We start from the raw sequence: 17,546 nt of genomic DNA on the forward strand, positions 1-17,546 counted from the left end.
TATTAGATTACATTAAAATGAAAAAAAAATAAAAATAGATACACAATTATAATAAAGTTATTTGGTAAGAGAACTTGTAATTTGTTTGTAAGGAAGTTTTTGGAGGTTTTAAAGTACTATGCTTATTTGAGAGAGGAAGGTATTTTAAAGAATGTAAAATTTTCGAAGATTTCAAAACCTTTAAATTCTTCACTTTTTCAATTCATCAAACTGGAGGGTCATAAAGATATTGTTACCTTAATTTTCATTACCTTCTCTTGTAGAGCTTTCCTTCACGCCATTCAAACGCGCTGTTAGGAGATTGTTGCAAGGAATGATAAAAGCATGTATAAGTAAACTATGAGCCTCTCAAAGAGCATTACTTTGCTTCTTTCAAAGGTTAAACCAAACCTTTAAACATTGTTCCATCTTTATAGCATTTGAACTTCCCTTATATATAATCACCATCCAGCTGCTAACAGACATTATTCTAAATTGCGATGGAGTCACATATTCATATGCATGATGATGTCCAGAGGTTACCCGCAGACAGGTTAGTCCACCGAATTCATTATGTATGATCTTGTGAACCTATTTAGATAGAGTTTTGTAATCTCAATCAGTTGTAATTTAGTTAGTAAATGGTGCGAAGAGATTGAATTTTTCTAGGTTGAGGGTTAAAGTTGCTGTTATAACTGGTGGAGCAAGAGGAATTGGGGTAGCCACAGCAAAATTATTTGCAGAAAATGGGGCTAATGATGTCACTGCCAATATCCTCGATAACATGGGAAGCAGCCTAGCTGAATCAATAGGAGGCAGATATATCCGCTGTGATGTTGCTAATGAAGCTGATGCAGAATCAGCTATCAATCCTGCACTGGCTTGGAAAGGCAAACTGGACATCATGTTCAACAATGCTGGTATTTGTGAAAATCCATATACATTTATTATTATTTTATTTTAATTAGTTAATAATAATTTAATATATTTATAAAAATATATATATTTTATTAGATGGTCTGCTTATTTATTTTTAGATATATATATTATTTTTTAAATTAAATATATATCTGCAATCTGAACAACTCAGTTCAATAATAACTCTTATCCCATTCTACACCTAATAGAACTCTTGAAATATATATATATATATATATACCCTAATCATCTCTTCTGCTAAATTTTGCTCTCAAAACTTGTTTGTCACCTCATTTTTCTATCAAATACTCTCAACAGAGAATTCCTAAATTTTTACTTCTCTATTCATCACATTTGATTATGTTTTCAAGGTAAAAATTCTCATTCCTTATTTAATAATGGGTGAATCTAATTTTATTTTATTTTATTATTTTTTTTTATCTGTTACAACTACTCTAAAAAAAAATTATTTTCGATCATTGGTATTAAATTGGATTGATCATAATTATTATTAGATAATAATTGATTATTTTATATATATATATATATTTGTTTTTGGAAGCGTCCCTGTTCACATAACAATTGATTTGGAAGCGTCCCTGTTCACATAATAATTGAAGCGTTCCGTCCGCGTCCCTGTTCATATATATATATATTTGTTTTTGGAAGCGTCCCTGTTCATCCACGTCCACGTCCACTGAATACGTTCCTAATTTTATTTTATTTTATTATTTTTTTTTATCTGTTACAACTACTCTAAAAAAAAATTATTTTCGATCATTGGTATTAAATTGGATTGATCATAATTATTATTAGATAATAATTGATTATTTTATATATATATATATATTTGTTTTTGGAAGCGTCCTGCTCACATAACAATTGATTTGGAAGCGTCCTGCTCACATAATAATTGAAGCGTTAAGCCCGCCCCTGATCATATATATATATATTTGTTTTTGGAAGCGTCCCTGTTCATCCACGTCCACGTCCACTGAATACGTTCCTATGAATTCGTCTCTGTTCACCGAATTATGAATTCGTCTCTGTTCACCCAATCATTATATATATATATATATATATATATATATATATATATATATATATATATATATATATATATATATATATATTTTTTTTTTATTATTAATTAATATTTTTCTTTTATTTTTTTGGGTATGTAGGAGATTTAAATATTCATTCTGTCAGCTGAAATTGTCTCTCTTTAATTGAAAATAACTACTGTCTTGGAAGTTCCAGGTGAATGGTAATTATAGTACATGGCACCATTTTTGTCCCTTTTAAAATTTCTTAGCATTAAGTTTGTTATTAAATGAAATTTTAAATCAATATTTTAACAATGATTTTATATGTGATTTTCTAGAGTTTTATTTTATTATTGAATTTTATCTCGATTTTGATTAAATAATTAATTTTACCAACTATCTCTGCATTAGACCCATTAGGATTCCGGGAACAGGCCTTTAATGTATTTATATTGATTGATATTTGACTATAAAATTTACTTATGTGTTACTGAATTGATTTGATTTTATTGAATTTATTTGAGATTGATTTGATTTTATTGAATTGATTTGAGATTGATTTGATTTTATTGAATTGATTTGATATTGATTTGATTTTATTGACTCTTTGAAACTATTGAAATACACTATTGAAATTGCACTATCAGTTATTATTTGCTATCTAAAATTTTTATTTATTTTGATTGATTTGTACAAATTGATTTTCTGCTTTAAATTGGTACCTGTGCCCAGTATCTGTTTCTGTTATCTGGCCCCGCCGTGTGGACTATCATGGTATTAGGTTGCATTGTTGAGTCATGCATCATTGCAGTTTATGGTTTGCATTAGTATCATATGCATTGATATCTGAGAAGGAGGAGGAAGGTACTGATATCTGGTAGCGCGCTTACCATCTGGCCTTTGGTGATGTGAGGTATCATCACCCTGGTGCACTGTACCATAAAATTTTTATTAAATGAATTTATTTTATATATATGTTTTATGAAATTATTTTATTAATGATTTTGACAGCATGAGCATAATTTTATTGAATAGAAAATTTATTGTGAAATTAATCAAGCGTCACTGTTCTATTCCGTTGTGTGCTATAATTATCATTCATCGAGCATCTAGCTCAAACCACGTTTTCTCGTCTGCATTATCCTGTTTCAGATCAGTAGAATTCTGCAGCTGATCCAAATATTCAGTCCATTTTCTGGAGAGGGACAACTTTGATTTGTTCTCATGGTATGCCCGAATTCATGTTTTCTCGGGCTAATAATTAGTTTAGTTTATTGAACAGTTTAAGTTTTTATTTGAAATCTGTAGAGACTCCGCAGTTTACTTATGGGATATTTATGATGTTATTCAGCATTTTGTTTATTTGGATTTTGTCTATTTTTAGGATTAGTAAGTAACAATATATTCATTCAAGATACTCTGATAAGGCTTGCATGATTTAAAAATACTTAAATTATGCGCCGGTCACGGTTCAGAATTTTGGATCGTGACAAAGTTGGTATCAGAGCTCGGTTGAGGTCGAGTAAACATGCGGAGCATAGGATCCTTAACGTCTTTTTAGTTTATCATTGCTTTAGATGTCTGCGTCCTTCGTACCTTTTTCACCTGTCTTAATTTGGCTCACATTTTCGAATTTAATGCTTGTTTATTAAAATGAATAGGTGCCTGGGTCTGTTAAACGTAAGAGGAGAGTTAGGGCCAAGGGTCTTAATGGTGCAAACCTTGATCCAACAAGGGAGGTACCACTTCAAACTATTAATCAGACATTTGAACAGACACCTATGGCTAAGATTGGGGCACAACCATTCTTTTGTTTCTCCATACTTTTTCATGATATTTAGTATACCACCTACTTTGTTAGAGTATCCTTCATCTGTATCAACACCTATGAGGAACGCAATAGACATTGATATGGTGCAAAGGGGATGTATAGTTCACATTGGAGATAGGGAATTAGTTGCAGATCTTATTTCTTTTGATATATTTGAGTTTGATGAAATTTTAGGCATGGATTGGTTAGCCACTTATCACGTTTCATTGGATTGTCATAATAAAGTTGTACTCTTTAAAATTTCTGGGGAGGCAGAATTTCAATTTCAAGGAGATCGCAGTATGGCCTCTAGTAATCTTATCTCTGTAGTGAGTGCTAGACGATTATTGCGAAAGAGGTGTAAAGGGTATCTAGCTTATGTTAGAGATGTTCAGGTAGAAGGTGTAGGTTTGGATAATGTTGCAGTGGTTAAGGAGTTTCCTGATGTGTTTCCAGAAGATTTATTAGGTTTACCCCCGGAGCGAGAGGTAGAGTTTGGTATAGACTTAGTTCCTGGAACTGAGCCCATATCTATGCCACCTTATCGTATGGCACCCGCAGAACTTAAGGAGTTGAAGGAGCAACTACAGGACCTACTAGATAAGGGGTTTATTCACCCTAGTGTTTCTCCATGGGGTGCTCCTGTGTTATTTGTACGGAAGAAGGATGGGTCTTTGAGAATGTGCATTGATTATAGGCAATTGAATAAGGTAACTGTGCGTAATAAGTATCCTCTTCTACGCATAGTGACCTGTTTGACCAACTTCAAGGTGCAAAGTATTTTTCCAAGATTGATCTTCGATCTGGGTATCATCAATTGAGGGTCAAGAAAGAAGACATACTCAAGACAGCCTTTAGGACTAGGTATGGACACTATGAATTTCTTGTAATGTCTTTTGGTCTTACCAATGTTCCGGCCGCTTTTATGGATCTCATGAATAGAGTTTTCAAGCCTTTCTTAGATCAATTTGTTATAGTGTTCATCGATGACATTCTAGTGTACTCAAAGAGTAAGGAGGAGCATGAACAGCATTTGAGAATTGTCCTTCAGACCTTACGAGAACACAAGCTATATGCCAAGTTCTCAAAATGTGAGTTTTGGTTAGATAGTGTGGCTTTCCTAGGCCATACAGTATCTAAGGATGGGGTGTGCATTGATAAGAAGAAAGTTGAGGCAGTGCTTCATTGGCCTAGACCCACAACTGTGTCAGAGATTCGTAGTTTCTTGGGTTTAGCAGGGTATTATAGACGGTTTGTTCAAGACTTCTCTCGTATTGCAGCACCTTTAACTAAGTTGACACGTAAGAATGTGAAATTTTAGTGGTCCGAGGCTTGTGAAAAAGTTTTCAGAGCTTAAGACTCGCTTAACTACAAAGACACAGTGTTAGCCCTTCCATCTGGATCAGGGGGTTATGTAGTATATTGTGATACTTCTAGGATTGGTTTAGGATGTGTTTTGATGCAGCATGGACGGGTTATTGCATATGCTTCTCGTCAGTTGAAAAGGCACGAGCAGAATTATCCAACTCATGATTTGGAAATGGTCAGAATTTTTGCTTTGAAAATGAGGCACTATTTGTATGGTGAGACTTGTGAAATTTTCACTGACCACAAAAGTCTCAAATACATATTTGACCAACGTGATCTTAATCTTAGGCAAAGGAGATGGGTAGAATTGCTGAAGGATTATGATTGCACCATACAGTATCACCCTGGAAAAGCTAATGTAGTGGCTGATGCTCTAAGCAGGAAGTCTTCTGGTAGTTTAGCCCATATATCTACCAAGATGAGGCCTTTGATTGGTGAATTACATGAGTTGCTAGATCAGGGAGTAGAGTTTAAAATCATAGCTGGATCATTCTTAGCACGTTTTCGAGTTAGGCCTATCTTGATTGATCGAATTAAGGCGGCTCAAAAGAGGGATTCTCAGTTGTGTGAGATTATAGATAATATTCATCAAGGCCAAGCTCAAGGATTCATGTTGAATGATGATGGAGTTCTTCGTTATGGCACTAGACTTTGTGTCCCCAATGTTGATGAGTTGAGAAGAGAAATCATGGAGGAGGCACACCATTCTGCTTACACAGTACACCCAGGTTCAACTAAGATGTACCGTGATTTAAGGGAGCATTATTGGTGGGGTGACATGAAGAGGGATGTTGCAGACTTTGTTGCTAGATGTTTGACTTGTCAGCAGGTTAAGGCAGAACATCAGAGACCATCTGGGTTACTTCAGCCGTTGCCTATCCCTGAGTGGAAGTGGGAGCATATTGCCATGGACTTTGTTGTGGGTTTACCTAGTACACGAGGTGGTTACAATGCAATCTGGGTGATAGTGGACAGATTGACAAAATCTGCTCATTTCCTTCCTGTGAAGACTACATATGACTTTGCTAAACTTGCACAGTTGTATATAAACAAGATTGTTAGTCTTCATGGAGTTCCAGTTTCCATTGTCTCTGATCGTGGTACTCGATTTACTTCGATTTTGGAAGAAATTCCAAGAAGCTTTAGGAACACGAGTAGACTTTAGTATCGCTTCACCCTCGGACGGATGGACAAATCGAATGGACCATACAGACATTAGAGGACATGCTTCGTGCATGCGTTATGGATTTTGGTGGCTGTTGGGATCATCATTTGCCTTTAGTGGAGTTTGCTTATAATAACAGTTATCAGGCAAGTATAGAGATGGCTCCATATGAGGCATTATATGGTCGAAAGTGTAGGTCACCGGTTTGTTGGGATGAAGTTGGAGAAAGAAGGCTTACTAGACCAGAGTTGATACAATTAACTTCAGAGAAGGTTCGACTAATTCGTGATCGACTTTTGACTGCTCAAAGTCGACAGAGAAGTTATGCTGACCCTAAACGTAAAGATGTAGAATTTATGATTGGTGATCATGTATTTCTGAGAGTTTCCCCTATGAAAGGAATCATGAGGTTTGGGAAGAAAGGGAAGCTTAGCCCTCGTTTTGTTTGTCCATTTGAAATTTTGGAGAGAATTAGAGCAGTTGCTTACCGTTTAGCTCTTCCACCTGGTTTTGCACATGTACATCCAGTTTTCCATATTTCTATGCTTAGGAAGTATGTACCAGATCCATCTCATATTTTACAACCTCAAACCATGCAATTTAGGGATGATATGTCATATGAGGAGCAACCAGTAAAGATTTTAGATCGACAAATTAGGAAACTCCGATCTAAAGAAGTGGCTTTGGTCAAAGTCTTGTGGCATAATCACTCAAGTAGTGAGGCCACATGGGAGGCATAATCTGAAATGCGAGCTAAATATCCTCACTTATTTGATTCTTCAGGTTAGAATTTTATCTATTCAAATTCGGGGACCGAATTTTTTTTTAAGGGGGGAAGTATGTGAAAATCCATATACATTTATTATTATTTTATTTTAATTAGCTAACAATAATTTAATATATTTATAAAAATATATATATTTTATTAGATGGTCTGCTTATTTTTTTTTGGATATATATATTATTTTTAAAATTAAATATATATCTGCAATCTGAACAACCCAGTTCAATAATAACTCTTATCCCATTCTACACCTAATAGAACTCTTGAAATATATATATATATATACCCTAATCATCTCTTCTGCTAAATTTTGCTCTCAAAACTTGTTTGTCACCTCATTTTTCTATCAAATACTCTCAACAGAGAATTCCTAAATTTTTACTTCTCTATTCATCACATTTGATTATATTTTCAAGGTAAGAATTCTCATTCCTTATTTAATAATGGGCGAATCTAATTTTATTTTATTTTATTATTTTTTTTATCTGTTATAACTACTCAAAAAAAAAATTATTTTCGATCATTGGTATTAAATTGGATTGATCATAATTATTATTAGATAATAATTGATTATTTTATATATATATATATTTGTTTTTGGAAGCGTCCCTGTTCACATAACAATTGATTTGGAAGCGTCCCTGTTCACATAATAATTGAAGCGTTCCGTCCGCGTCCCTGTTCATATATATATATATTTGTTTTTGGAAGCGTCCCTGTTCATCCACGTCCACGTCCACTGAATACGTTCCTATGAATTCGTCTCTGTTCACCGAATTATGAATTCGTCTCTGTTCACCCAATCATTATATATATATATATATATATTAAAGTTATTTTATTTTATTATTAGTTAATATTTTTCTTTTATTTTTTTGGGTATGTAGGAGATTCAAATATTCATTCTGTCAGCTGAAATTGTCTCTCTTTAATTGAAAATAACTACTGTCTTGGAAGTTCCAGGTGAGTGGTAATTATAGTACATGGCACCATTTTTGTCCCTTTTAAAATTTCTTAGCATTAAGTTTGTTATTAAATGAAATTTTAAATCAATATTTTAACAATGATTTTATATGTGATTTTCTAGAGTTTTATTTTATTATTAAATTTTATCTCGATTTTGATTAAATAATTAATTTTACCAACTATCTCTGCATTAGACCCATTAGAATTCCGGGAACAGGCCTTTAATGTATTTATATTGATTGATATTTGACTATAAAATTTACTTATGTGTTACTGAATTGATTTGATTTTATTGAATTGATTTGAGATTGATTTGATTTTATTGAATTGATTTGATATTGATTTGATTTTATTGAATTGATTTGATATTGATTTGATTTTATTGAATTGATTTGATATTGATTTGATTTTATTGACTCTTTGAAACTATTGAAATACACTATTGAAATTGCACTATTAGTTATTATTTGCTATCTAAAATTTTTATTTATTTTGATTGATTTGTACAAATTGATTTTCTGCTTTAAATTGGTACCTGTGCCCGATTCGTTCGTTATCCGCCCCGCCGTGTGGACTATCATGGTATTAGGTTGCATTGTTGAGTCATGCATCATTGCAGTTTATTGTTTGCATTAGTATCATATGCATTGATATCTGAGAAGGAGGAGGAAGGTACTGATTTGAGATTGATTTGATTTTATTGAATTGATTTGATATTGATTTGATTTTATTGACTCTTTGAAACTATTGAAATACATTATTGAAATTGCACTATCAGTTATTATTTGCTATCTAAAATTTTTATTTATTTTGATTGATTTGTACAAATTGATTTTCTGCTTTAAATTGGTACCGTGCTCGATTCTGCTTTCGTTATCCGCCCCGCCGTGTGGACTATCATGGTATTAGGTTGCATTGTTGAGTCATGCATCATTGCAGTTTATGGTTTGCATTAGTATCATATGCATTGATATCTGAGAAGGAGGAGGAAGGTACTGATATCTGGTAGCGCGCTTACCATCTGGCCTTTGGTGATGTGAGGTATCATCACCCTGGTGCACTGTACCATAAAATTTTTATTGAATGAATTTATTTTATATATATGTTTTATGAAATTATTTTATTAATGATTTTGACAGCATGAGCATAATTTTATTGAATAGAAAATTTATTGTGAAATTAATCAAGCGTCTGCCTGTTCCTATTCCGTTGTGTGCTATAATTATCATTCACTGAGCATCTAGCTCAAACCACGTTTTCTCTGTCATTATCTGCTTGGATCGAGAATTCGCACTGATCCAAATATTCACCCATTTTCTCGGAGAGGGACAACTTTGATTTGTTCTCATGGTATGTCCGAATTCATGTTTTCTGCTAATAATTAGTTTAGTTTATTGAGCAGTTTAAGTTTTTATTTGAAATCAGAGAGACTCATGCTTACTTATGGGATATTTATGATGTTATTCAGCATTTTGTTTATTTGAATTTTGTCTATTTTTAGGATTAGTAAGTAACAATATATTCATTCAAGATACTCTGATAAGGCTTGCATGATTTAAAAATACTTAAATTATGCGCCGGTCACGGTTCAGAATTTTGGATCGTGACAGTATTGCAGGTCCTAATTGGAGCATCACCAATCTTGACATGGAGAAAGCAAAGCACCTATTCTCAGTAAATGTGAATGGAAATTTACATGGGATCAAGCACGCGGCAAGGGCCATGATAGAAAGTCGAAACGGAGGCAGCATCATGCGCACAGCAAGCTCTGCGGCTATAATGGGGGCCCTGGGATCACATGCTTACACATTGTCAAAAGGGGCTATTGTTGGATTGATGAAGAGCACTGCTTGTGAGTTAGGTGTGTATGGTATTCGAGGGAACTGCATTTCGCCTCATGGGGTCCCTTCAGAGATGCTTTTTAGTGCATACAGAAGGATCCTGGGGAAAGAGGACATGAAGCCTGAAGAAGTGGGCAAGATTGTTGGGGAAAGGGAAGTCTTTTGCGAGGGAGATATGCAAATGTAGAAGATGTGGCTCAGGCTGCATTGTTTCTTGCAAATGAAGAATCAGGATTCATAACAGCACACAATCTTGTCATTGATGGGGGCTATACCTTTGCTAATAGTAACATGGCGTTCATTTACCGATAGTCAAACTGAAGTATATAGAGGAACCTGAAAATAGCAATATGATGAATAAAACAAGGTCATATATAATAAGTAGTTCTATATATTCTTTTCTTTTTCAAGACTTCAGCCTAGAGCTTTCAGTGTTACACACAATTATTATACAGTAAGGATCACAAACGCAAATTTCAAATGTGATAGCATTTAGAGAGAACTTCATAAGATTTGAAAGATCTCTGTCCTGCAGCTCCAGTAATGTGATCATATAACCCTAAGGTTTTGCAAAACGTTCTAATTAATATCAAAGGAAAGAATGATCGTACATTCTTATGCCTGCCATCACAATTTCAAAGAAACTCACACAGAATGAACTCGGGTTCACATTGCACAATTTTTACACAATTTCAATTCAAAATTTACATATGCATTGTTGAAGGATTTTATAAAATAAACAACACCAATAAACAGAAACAAATGAGAATCAAAACTGAAGATACAGTGAATCTAAAGACTCCCATTCTTTAGGAGTACTGCTACACAATACGAATGAATTTTTAAAAATTGAATAGGAAGAGTAAAAATGGGGACCTCAACAATCATTTGGGTGGTGGTGATTGATAACAAATAACACACTTTTAAATTAACCACTTAAAACCACTAAACACAATTTGTGTATTAATTTAGTTATCTAATAATGTTGAATAGCATTTCTCACTGTTTATTATGCATCAGGCTACGTACAATTAAAAAGTAAATAAAACCAACAAAATAAATCAACATAAAGAAACCAATATAAATATTGGTTTTTACCTGATATCCAAAATCAAATTTTCCTCCTTTCCCACTTAACAACTTGCAACAGCACTTCATGTCGGTCAATATCACCTAGAACTACTGATAGCCCTTATTTTTTGTTCATCAGGCCACAATTTTTAGACATAGAACAACTAATTCATGACGAAGCATCAAGGTATACCAAATGGACTTTTTTTTGCAATATTGACTTTAACCATTGCTGCCCATAGTACTAGACCTGACACAACCACTTTGCATTAACCTCACTGACCATATCCAAAATAGATTGGCATAATAAGCCAACTAAAACATAAAGGAAATCTTGAACTATCTCAGCAACCAGGAAACAAACTTAGCCTATTGCATTGATGTATGCTGAGGTTAATTTTATGCATATCTAACAAGAAAAAGGCACAAACCATAGATGGAGAAAAAAAGAAAGACAATTTTACTCACTATACAAGCCATTAACCAGTGAATTCTAGAAAAGAAGCCAGGAGAAAATCCCCTACCCTTTGGAACATGTGCATTAACTTGCTGTCCTTGGGCCAGGAACCTCCATCCTCATGGCATCAGGCACAACGCCTCACCCCTACACTATACAATGGTCCTCATCCACCAGCCTAAATGCCTAACCAAGCAAAGCATTAAAAAAAAATATTGCACTCTCCTTCCAGGCAGCATTCCTTTTCTTTTCATGTGCCAAGTCAAATCCCCAGGACTAAAACGTATATAGGATGGCACTGTAAGAAAATTGAAGACATAAAAGAGAGAAGGAGAACGGGGATGGGGTGGGGGGTGGGGGGGGGTGTGTGTGGTGGGGGGTGTGTGGCGGGGGCGCGGTGCGGGGTGGTGGGTGGGGAGAGAATGGCCTTTCAAATAGAAAACTTGCCACACTCATTGTTAGCATAATTGTCTGTTATGCCACTTATGACAAAAATAATTAAAAAAACTGCAAATATTCCATCATAACATCAGCAAAATAGTCAATAATACAATTGAAGGAATACAATTGAGTTCCAGTTTGAACATCCCACAGCTTTGCCGTCTGGTCTGTATTCCCAGTAACAAGGCACATTGAATCTACTAATGTTTTCCCAAAAAAAAAAGAAATGTTCATAGTCATTTGCATAGGACAAGAAGATACATAATTTCAAATGTTTACGATAAATGCAACACCGTATCAATACAATAATGGATACAAACTTGAGTAAACATCAACAAACAGTTGAAAAAAGAGGAAATCTTTATAGAGAGACAGAAAAAAGAGGATTTGCTTGACAAATTGCAGCACCAAACGGGGCTGTTGTGGCCGCGGCAACTACCCAAACGCCCGCCATTGTCAGCAAACCAGATGGTGGGAGTGTGGTCTTTCGCGCAGGAGAACAAGATATCACCTTCTCTGTTATACCTCAAAAACGTTAAGGGCCTTTCATGCTGCTTCATCAAACTTGGTCTCATCATTAGCTGATTCTGATCTGCTCCAATATGCACTCCGAATCAAAAGAGGACCAAATAACGAGGGTTTAAAAAGGATCAAAAGGGCAGGAAAATTTCTTGTGAGATTTCTACACTACCGGCGGTTTTCAGCCCATTTAGAGGCTTTGGCCCATTAAACATTTGCATGATCTTCTGCATTATTGACTTACGCTTCTAGGCTTGTTTGAGTTTGGCCTCCTCTTTGCGGATCAAGCATCTTGAGCATTCTCTCCATGACAAGCTCGTACTTGCACTGTCACTTTCATGGAAGATAAAACTCGGCCTGGCAGCACTTGTTGAGTGGGATCAACGGACGGGCGCAATGGTCTCTGTAGGAGATGGGGAATCTTGCATCCACCGCCATCGCTGCCTGCGCCGCTATCATTGGCTTTGATGATCCCTCCACTTCCATGATTGGCTTGGAAACTGACTGCTCTTTTGTAGATTGAATGGGTGTCTAAGTGTACGTTAATATTTCCTGCAAGGAATCCAAAAAGGAAATATACAAAATCCAATAGAAAATGGATGCGAAAAATGCGATTGAGATAAACATAGAAGTTAACTGGAAACCCATCTCAAGTCTTGTATTTATTACTAGGTCTGCAGGTAAACAGAAACAAATCAAAATCAAAAGTAAAGGTACGGTGAACCTAAAGATTCCTGCCGTTCTTTTGATAAGCAAGAATTTTTATTGAATTAGGAGAATATAACATAGTGTATTACCACCCATAAAACTTCTATGAGATGTTGCATGATAAAATGGAGAATACTTCACCAAGAAACAAAGCAACCCAAAAAACATAACCTAGCTACACTTAGGCAATCAAATGACACAAGACTTACAGCTATCCTAATATAAACTTCAAAAAAGATCATAGTACTTGCTTCCAAACCCAGCCCACTCATTTCAATTGAAGATGCCGGATACCTTGGTAGCATAACACTTCTCATCTTGAACTTTCATCCAAGAAGAATCTCTCAGCCCTCAAGCTTATCACTTCTTTTTGGTTCTAGCTCCTACTACATGACCTTACAATTGCCATTTCTAAGCCTCCTTAACTAACAACAAACTTCCCAATTGTGGCTCTTCAGGGGACACACTCGCACTAGGGAGAGACAGCCAAATTACAACTAACAATTTCCTTTGAAGAGTGCCAGCCAAAAAACAACGACAAAGCAAAAAAAAAAAAAAAAAATGAAGTCAAATACACCTTCTTACTCATCTTTTTCGAGCATCCAGCAAGCTTGACAAGAAGAAGGGCCTAAAAGAACTAAAAGGAATGAGAGTCAGATGACCACCATAAAACACTTGCGAAAAAAAGCTACCACCAAAATCAAAAGAGTTGTCCGAAGATGATGAACAAGCTGACTAGCTCAAAATCCACCCTCACAACCGAAGCCCACCAAAGAAGAACCAAGCCACTGAAACCCAAAAACAATTGTTGCTCCAAAGCCAAATCGGCAATCACCAATTTTTAAGCAGGGAATAGAAAATATAAAATAAGAAGAGAACAACAGAAGGTACATGACACAAATTAAACTACCGCAGGCAAAGCCAAGAACAAAATGACACCACCGAAGGACCAAAAGACCAACAGCGAAAACTAACTAAAACAAAATGACAAACTCCTGGAAGGCAATAAACCAAATCAGAAAACCGAAGGACACCGACATAAAACCACACAAGAGACAAAACAAATACAATGTAGATATGAAAAACATACATCCCATAAGATAACTCAACCCAAAAGAAATCAATTGATACCCTTAAAAGCTGCTTATTCCTCAAGAATATGTTCAAGAAACGGAGGTAAATCATCAGGAGAAACCATGGTGCAAGGAGACACTGGAGCACCTTGAATTAAGTTCTGATGGTAAGAGTTCACGCGGCAAATGTCACTATCTACGGGCTCTTCGATTTGCCTTCCAGACATAACTGGAGAATTTGATCGTTTCCCTTTTGAGATCTTTTTTCTCTTATCGACTCGGGAGAGTTATGGGGAGAAATCAAAAAGCTCTGAGATGGGCTTGGTTTTCTTTTTCCTCTGTTTTAGTAATCTGCCCACTTTAACACAAATTTGCACAATGGAAGGTGTCCTAGGGGTGGACCGCAAAGCAAGAAATCCTCAAAGGGCTCAAAAAGCTCTGTTTTAGTAAAGACTCAACTGTTTATGACTACTGCTACACCTCACCTATAAAAGTTTTTAAATTGCGATGGAAGAGTAAAAATAGAGACCTTGAACAATCACTTGGTACATGGTGATTGACAACAAATAAAACACTACTTAACCACTTAATACAATTTGTGCATTAATTCAATTATATACTAATGTTGAATAGCATTTCTCATTGTTTATTATGCATCAGGCTACATAAAGAATAAAAAATAAATAAGACCAACAAAATAAATGGAGAACATAAACAGAAAGAAAACAATGTAAATATTGGTGTTCAACTGATATCCAAAATCATTTTTTTCCTGATTTCCCACTCAACAACCTAAAACAGCACTTCATGTTGGTCAATACCTCCTAGTACTACTGATATCTCTTATTTTTAGACATAGAACGACTAATTCAGAACAAAGCATCAAGGTATACCAAATGGACTGCTTTGCAACATTGACACTAACAATTGCTGCCTATAGTACTAGACCTGACGCAACCACTTTGCATTAACCTCACTGACCATATCCAAAATAGATTGGCATAATAATTCAACTAGAACACAAAGGAAATCTTGAACAATCTCAGCATCCAGGAAACAAACTTAGCCTATTGCATTGATGCATGTTGAGGTTAATTTTATGCATATTTAAACAGAAAAGGCACAAACCATTGATGGGGAAAAAAGAGACAATTTTAATCACAATACAAGCCACTAACCAATGAATCCTAGAAAAAAAGCCTGGAGAAAATCCCCTACCCTTTGGCCCATGTGCACTAATTTGCTGTCCTTGGGCCTAGAACCTCCATTGTTTTGGCATCAGGCACAGCCCCTTACCCCTACACCATAGGATGGTCCTCATCCACCAGCCTAAATGCCTAACCAAGCAACACATTAAAAAAAAAAAAAAATTGCAATCTCCTTCTCGACAGCATTCCTTTTCTTTTCATGTGCATAGTCAAATCCCCAGGAATAGACCACGTATATAGGATGCCACTATTAGCAAATTGAAGACATAAAAGAGAGGAGAAGAATGGGTTGATGGGGGATGGGGGGAGGATGGCCTTTCAAATAGAAAATTTTGAACACTTTCATGATCAGCATAATTGTCTGTTCTACCACATGTGACAAAACAATGAAAAAAAATTGCAAATATTCCATTATAACATCAGTAAAATAGTCAGTAATACAATTAAAGGGGTACAATTGAGTTCAGTTTGAACATCCCACAGCTTTGCTGTCTGGTCTATATTCCCAGTAATAAGGCACATTGAATCTCCTAATGTTTTCCTAAAAAAAAAAATGCTCATTATCTGCATAGGACAAGAAGATACATAATTTCAAATGTTTCCATCAATGCAACACCATATCAATACAATAATGGCTACAAGCTTTTGAGCAAACCTGAATAAACTGCTTAAAAAAAAAAGCTGAAATCTTTATAGAGAGACAGAGAGAAGAGGATTTGACTGAGACACTGCAGCACCAAACGGTGCCGTTGTGGCAGTGGTAAGTACCAAACGCTTGCCATTTTTGGCGAACCAGACAGTGGGAGTGTGGTCTTTGGCTTAGGAGTACAAGACATAGCATTCTCTCTTATACTTCAAAAACGTTAAGGACTTTTCGTGATATCCAAAAAGGAAGTATACAAAACCCAACAGAAAAAGGATGCGAAAATTGCGATTGAGATAAACATTCAAGTCTTGTATTTATTACTAAGTGTAGAAATCTATCCCAAGTCTTGTATTATTATTAGGTCGGCAGTAAATATATGTCTACAAATATATGCAGAGCGTCGAGAGTTCATTTAGTTTGTATCTTCTTGAGGTTTAGTTTTTCATTCATTGTGAGAGAGACAGAAGCAGAGAACGGTTCCAGTTGGCTTTCGCTTTCATCCTTCAGAAGAAGAACTTGTCTTCTATTATCTTCGAAGCCAGATAGAGGGAGAACCACTTCTTCCTGGGGTAGTGCAAGAACTTGATCTTTATGGAGATAAGAATCCTTGGGACTTATTTGACAAGAACAAGACTGAGCACGTATTCACTAAGTTGAAGAAAAAGAGCCGAGCAAAGTTGACAGGCCGATCAGCAAAGCCATGCCCTAATGGGAAGAATCCTTTGTGGTTCAAGAAAGATTTTATATTTGAAGTCAACAAGCGATCTGCATAGAACTTCTCATTTGGATTTGCACCTGAAAGAGGATTGTATTAGTTTTTCTAATTAATTAGTTTTGTATTAAAAAAAATTTACCTATTTTTAAGTTTGTAGTGCTCTTGTATTGTTTGACACTACTTCTGCTTTTCTGCCACCTCTAATCCCAATCCCAAGCACTATGTTAATTATAATCATTGGTTTCCTCTAATATCTCAAAGAGCATTTATATAGAAAAATTAGATTGTCTGATAAATTAATAAATTATATAGTTAAATAATAAGATACTTTTTTTTAACCATAATAAAAATAAGTTAATAAACTATATATATAGTTGAATAAAATAAATATAGTATGAATACATGATAGTTATTAGGTAGTTACCGTGCAAAGTTTGTGTTTTTTTATTATTCATAATAATAGTTATGTATTTATAATTTATAATTAATATATATAAATGTAGTCACCTGTAGGTGCAGATTGGTTGATAACAGAGCTTTCACTTAAGATGGAGGAGGGGTAAGTTCTCTTTTTATTTACGTTTCTATCTGTAAGGTTTCGAAAAACATGGCCCTAATCGATCATGCGATAGAATATTAACTTTCCCTTCTTTTCCCTTGCATTTTGATAACTATGTAGTGTGTAGAATCCACTACAAGTATTTACATAAAAAGAGAGAAATAATTATTGATGAAGCAGCCCTCCCTGTCAATGGCTTTGAAGCTCCAGCCATAATTCCATATGTGGAGACCCAAACCGAACTTTGTGTAGATGACTATGAGGAAGGCCAT

At 35.1% G+C, this 17,546-nt stretch overlaps 3 protein-coding genes across 4 annotated transcripts; 2 read left to right on the forward strand and 1 right to left on the reverse strand.

The window, feature by feature from the left end:
• Positions 1-185: 185 nt before the first annotated feature.
• On the forward strand, positions 186-10,064 carry LOC110668876 (short-chain dehydrogenase reductase ATA1-like). The gene is made up of 3 exons (XM_058137110.1): positions 186-532; positions 649-899; positions 9,655-10,064. Exons 1-3 carry the CDS (start codon positions 480-482, stop codon positions 10,062-10,064), a joined length of 714 nt encoding a protein of 237 aa, XP_057993093.1. The 5' UTR covers positions 186-479.
• A 1,839-nt stretch (positions 10,065-11,903) lies between these two features.
• Positions 11,904-14,594, reverse strand: LOC131173990 (uncharacterized). Of its 2 annotated transcripts, none has more exons than XM_058136978.1 (2): positions 14,295-14,594; positions 11,904-12,917 (listed from the first exon to the last, which is right to left on the reverse strand). In XM_058136978.1, the coding sequence occupies exons 1-2, from the start codon at positions 14,371-14,373 to the stop codon at positions 12,649-12,651; spliced, it is 348 nt and encodes a 115-aa protein (XP_057992961.1). In that variant the 5' UTR covers positions 14,374-14,594; the 3' UTR covers positions 11,904-12,648. The 2 variants fall into 2 exon arrangements, with proteins under 2 accessions (XP_057992961.1, XP_057992962.1); XM_058136979.1 differs by lacking the exon at positions 14,295-14,594 and adding an exon at positions 13,163-14,286.
• A 630-nt stretch (positions 14,595-15,224) lies between these two features.
• LOC131174068 (NAC transcription factor 29-like) lies at positions 15,225-16,773 on the forward strand. The gene is made up of 2 exons (XM_058137111.1): positions 15,225-15,236; positions 16,459-16,773. Exons 1-2 carry the CDS (start codon positions 15,225-15,227, stop codon positions 16,771-16,773), a joined length of 327 nt encoding a protein of 108 aa, XP_057993094.1.
• Positions 16,774-17,546: the final 773 nt, after the last annotated feature.

Source organism: Hevea brasiliensis, chromosome 15 (assembly GCF_030052815.1).
Source record: "Hevea brasiliensis isolate MT/VB/25A 57/8 chromosome 15, ASM3005281v1, whole genome shotgun sequence".
In the NCBI taxonomy this organism is placed as follows: Eukaryota; Viridiplantae; Streptophyta; class Magnoliopsida; order Malpighiales; family Euphorbiaceae; genus Hevea; species Hevea brasiliensis.